The sequence below is a fragment of the Ictalurus punctatus genome, chromosome 14 (genome assembly GCF_001660625.3).
Source record: "Ictalurus punctatus breed USDA103 chromosome 14, Coco_2.0, whole genome shotgun sequence".
In the NCBI taxonomy this organism is placed as follows: Eukaryota; Metazoa; Chordata; class Actinopteri; order Siluriformes; family Ictaluridae; genus Ictalurus; species Ictalurus punctatus.
This window is the reverse complement of record NC_030429.2, coordinates 23,392,586-23,397,585: the sequence shown is the minus strand read 5'-3', so window position 1 is coordinate 23,397,585 and position 5,000 is coordinate 23,392,586. Positions and strand designations below refer to the sequence as shown.

Genomic DNA, 5,000 nt, shown 5'->3' with positions numbered 1-5,000 from the left:
GTGTATAACGTGGCTGACTTTAACGTGATGAGCTCGATAGTGGAGGGTTTGACCAGGATCGTGTGTCAGCGTGTGGAGCATCTCAACAATGAGAACCAAGGTCAGCGGCTAGAGAGCACACGACACAGTAATACGCACATCCATATATGATTTATTCCCAAATTGTCCGTGTGTGTTTGAACGTAGGTGAAACCGTCTCTCCGATTCCTGACGCACCCAGTGACCTCGTGACCTCTGAGGTCACAGCGAGGAGTTTCCGTGTCACCTGGGCCCATGCTCCGGGAACAGTGGAGAAATATAGAGTGGTGTACTACGCCTCCAGAGGAGGCAAGCCGGAGGAGGTGTGTGTGTGTGTGTGTGTGAGGATACATGGACATAGGTTAGAGGTGCCTAGTATTCAGGTTTATATTTCTAAAAGCGTTAAAACCCATTCAGTCTAAACTGCTAGATTGTTTATATTTGACCTAGCAGATGATTAGGATAGCAGCAGGGTAACAGCGGCTCCAAATCTAGGGTAAAAAGCCGAGGGGGAAGCGGCGATGTCCTGACTTTACGTCTTACCGAGTTCTACAGTGGCTTTCGAAAGTATTCAGACCTCTTCAGTTTTCTGTTCTATAGATTTCATTTAAAAGGAATTTTTTTTTTTTTTAAACGGCCATTAATCTAATCATGACAGCGTGAAAAGGAGTGTATATGGATTACAAATGAAAAACAAAGATCTGTCTTATAGATAAGCCTTCAGACCCTTTATTCAGTACATTGTAGCGCTAGCTTTGGCCGCAGTAACAGGTTTGAGTGTGTACAAGCTGGATTTGTCCAGTTTCTCCCATTCTTCCTGGCAGATCATCTCAAGCTCGATCAGAATGGATAGAGATCCTTTATAAACTGCCGTCGTCAGGTCTATAAACATGTAGCAGGGGTACCCAGAATTTTTGGACAAAATGACCACAAAAAGCCTTGACCGTTTTTTTTTTTTTCAATTCCAGATCTATAACATAGAAACGCTGTAACATAAAAGAAATATCGTGTCGGGAACATATGCACATATGAACATACGTCTTGTGTTAGAACGGCCCAGTCGATCACCTGACTCGAATCTGATTGAACAAGATTTAAAGACAGTATGTTTAGAAGAACGGGCCAAAAATCACACCCGAATACCGCGGCCCGTTAACCTCTTCATACAGGAAGCGTCTCGAAGCGTCACTACAAGCAAAGGCTTCTCCACGGACCCTCCATTAAATACGTTTCAGTTAGCGTGTTCGGTACTTTTTCCCCGTGTCATTCTACTTCATTACACATAGCTTCATTTATGGATCGTAACGTCGTGAAGTATTTATATTTCCCGATTTACTGAGTGAATACCGATGTCTGGTGAAAACGTCACGTGAATAACCGCAGAGGAAATATATTTACTGAAAAACATGCTGACGCGTTCAATACTTATTTCCCCCGCTGTGTGTATAACATAAGTGGCTAAAAACAAAGGAAAATTCATTGCACTGGCTGACCAGTCCAGATGGATGTGGTATTATTGGAAACGAATCCATGCCCGGGTGGCGCGATATGGCCTCACGTGAAGAAGAGGAGCCTGGTTTATATCAGCGGCGTAGTTTACACGCCCGGTTGCACACCTTACGTACATGCGGAGGATTTGAAAGCGCCATTCAGGTTATTGCTGAACTGTGCTAGAGCAGTGTGTGAGGACGGTGAAAAGAGGGAAAACAGTGGCTTGTCTGAATGTGACTCTGTCAAACACAATGCGTCTTTGATTTCGGATATTCATTGGTGAAACGCGTGACCGGAACACGAGGAGATTGGACGATCGGTGTGTTTTGGGTGGATGTCATGCTGAAAGGTGAACCTTTGCCCAAGTCTGTTTTTGCTTTGTCATTATTGCATGGCCAAGAAAGTCAATTTAATGCATTTGAAATGAAACGTAAAGCACAATAAAGTGTGCAAAAGAGGCCTGGATTATTTCTAGACTCAGAGGAGATCAGTTCCAGAGGGAGAAAAATCTTTCACAGTTTATCGAACTTCTCGGGGTTTTTAGTTGTAGCTCTGTTCTGTCTGAATATTTCATCCTCAACAGTGAATATGACCAACATTATTGCAGTCCTCTTTCTCTCTTATTATCTCTTTCTCCTTTTCTTTCTTTCTTTCCTTCATTCTCCTTTTCTTCCCCCTTTTCTTTCTTTCGTTCCTCCTTTCTTTCTCCTTTTCTTTCTTGCTTTCTCTTTCTTCCATTCTTTCTTTCTTTCTTTCTTTTGTTTGTTCTTTCTTTCACCTTTTCTTTCTTGCTTTCTCTTTCTTTCTTCCATTCATTCTTTCTTTCTTTCATTCTTTCTTTCTTTCTTTTGTTCGCTCTTTCTTTCTTTCTTCCGTTATTTCTTTCTTTCTTTCTTCCGTTCTATCTTTCTTTCTTTCTTTCTGTCTTTCTTTCTTCCATTCATTCTTTCTTTCTTTCTTCCATTCTTTTTCTTTCTTTCTTTCTTTCTTTCTGTCTTTCTTTCTTCCGTTATTTCTTTCTTTCTTTCTTTCTTTCTTCCGTTCTTTCTTTCTTTCTTTCTTTCTTTCTTTCTTTCTTTCTTTCTTTCTTTCTTTCTTTCTTTCTGTCTTTCTTTCTTCCATTCATTCTTTCTTTCTTTCTTCCACTCTTTTTCTTTCTTTCTTTCTTTCTTTCTTCCATTCTATCTTTCTTTTGTTTGTTCTTTCTTTCTTCCATTCTTTCTTTCTTTCTTTCTTTCTTCTGTTCTTTCTTTTTTCTTTCTTTCTTTCTTTCTTTCTTTCTTTCTTCCATTCATTCTTTCTTTCTTTCTTTCTTTTATTAATTCTTTCTTTCTTGCTTACTTTCTCTTTCTTTCTTCCATTCATTCATTCATTCATTCTTTCTTTCTTTCTTTCTTTCTTTCGCTCTTTCTTTCTTTTGTTTGTTCTTTCTTTCTTTCTTTCTTCCTTTCGTTCTTTCTTTCTTTCTTTCTTTCTTTTCTTCAGTCTGTGCTGGATTTTGTTTCCATGTGCTTATGTTTTTATTTCTCTCCCCCGATCCCATCGTTGTTTTCTTCCTCCATTATGTTCACTTGTTCCCTGTTAGCTCGCACGTTATTTTGTCTGCTTGTAGCTCTGCAGTTTCTATGCCTTGTCGCAAAGCCTTCTCATGCACACACTGTATGTCTAAGATCACGGAGTATCCCAGTTTCTCACTGCCTACCGGTGTATTGACCGAAAACACACCCCGATCACCCACAGGTGCATCCTGCCTCATGCCTCCTGCATGCACGTTACCATTCCTTTCTTTGTCCTTTCTGCAATCCCATTTGTCACAGGAACTCTTATCTTCGCATTGCGCTGTATTACATTTTTCATGGTGTGCTATGCTAAATGTTTGCAGGTGGTGGTGAACGGTGATCAGAACTCGGTGGTCCTCCAGCATCTGAACTCTGTGACGGAGTACCAAGTGGCCGTGTTCGCTGTCTACAGTAACTCTGCCAGTGAAGGTCTGAGAGGCAGTGAAACCACATGTGAGTTCCTGCTCCGACACACCACTGCTCTGACAACTCCTTCACCGACTCATTCTGTCTCTGCGGAGATCATTTAATCACAGCCAGCTCGTAGTGTGACAGATCTCTCTCTCCTTCAGCATGACTTTATCTTACGGTGTCGCAAAGTGAACTCTCCTTTAATGCACACGCCACCCTCCGAGTGAATCTGACCGGAATTCGATTGCTCATAGTTGCTTGAACGGTTTATGAGTCAAACTAAAAAAATAAATACGGTGGAAAGGAAATGAAAGCACACACGTTCAAACATGTTTACATTTGTCAGGTCAGGTTCTGTAAACTTTATGAATGTAAACGGGGCTTGTTTACTATGATCCAGACAACACGCCATACCACAGGGATGCAGTAGATTTATTTTAACTTAAAGAAAAAAGAGAAGATTTAACTGGCCGGACTAAAATTTCTTCATTTCTTAAGTGTAACCTGTTCAAGCTAGGAGAGGTTATGCAACCGATCCATAGATATTCGATAGTGTTCAGGTCAGGGCGTTGACAAGGCCAGTCCAGAACATCCACCTCGTTCCAAGCAAGCCACTCCATGGTAGCTTTGACCTTGTCCTGTTGGAACATGAACTTCCAACCCATTTTTAGACATTTTGCAGATTTCTCGACAAGTTCCCCAGTTCCTGCAGATGAGAATCATCCACACAGCAGTATGCTTCCACCACCGTGCTTCCTAGTCGGGATGCTGTCGTCCGGGCGATGGATCGTGTTGGAAAGGTCTACTTTGACTACAGAACCTTCAGCAAGTTTGTTGCAGGAACCTTCGGTGTCTTTATGCAAGCTTCATACAGTACTCCAGATGACTGACCTTTGTGAGAAATGGCTTTCTTCTTGCCACCCTTCCATTCAGGCGAGATGTGTAATGCATACGTTTTCCTCTGTTGGCCATTAAATCCTGTAGGTCCTTCAAAGTTGCCATTCGATTCCCGATGACCTCCCTGACCAAGTGTCTTCTTCCCCGACTAGTCGTGAAGGACGCCCAGATTTTTGGAGACTGTAGGTGGTGCCATGCACGTTCCACTTCTTAACGATGGACTTAAGAGTTCTCCCGGGTATCTTCAAAGCCTCGGAAATCTTTGTATATCCCTTATTCGGCACGTCCCTTTTTAACCCGCAGCTTTGTTGCAGGGTTGTTTTGCGAGGTCTTCGGTGCCCGTTGCAGTTAAAATGCAGCCGATTGCTTTTCTAGGTACCCAAGATCATAGGCAGCACTTGGCAGAGCTAGGATTCCAATCTGAATCTGCAAAACAATTTCTCTGGGACATTTTCTTATTTTCCGGAAGCGACTCTATAGCATACGCTTCACAGTATGAAAACAGCTCTCTAACACGTCCCCTTTAGCTTGAACAGAAGCAGGCTGCAACAGCGAGATAACATGTGAGCACTGTGAGTCACCTACTTGTTAATCACTCAGAGGAGCTTCAATTAGACCAACACT

At 42.1% G+C, this 5,000-nt stretch overlaps 1 protein-coding gene across 6 annotated transcripts in view; it reads left to right on the top strand.

The window, feature by feature from the left end:
* LOC108274605 (collagen alpha-1(XIV) chain) overlaps positions 1 to 5,000 on the top strand; it is a 99,188-nt gene that overhangs the window by 29,712 nt on the left and 64,476 nt on the right. For all 6 annotated transcript variants that reach the window (XM_017484819.3, XM_017484820.3, XM_047159964.2 and 3 more), the window contains 3 exons: positions 1 to 100; positions 187 to 341; positions 3,392 to 3,521. The exon at positions 1 to 100 is cut by the window's left edge and continues 62 nt beyond it. In XM_017484819.3, the coding sequence (XP_017340308.1) occupies positions 1 to 100; positions 187 to 341; positions 3,392 to 3,521 (385 nt within the window). The remainder of the gene's footprint in view (positions 101 to 186; positions 342 to 3,391; positions 3,522 to 5,000) is intronic.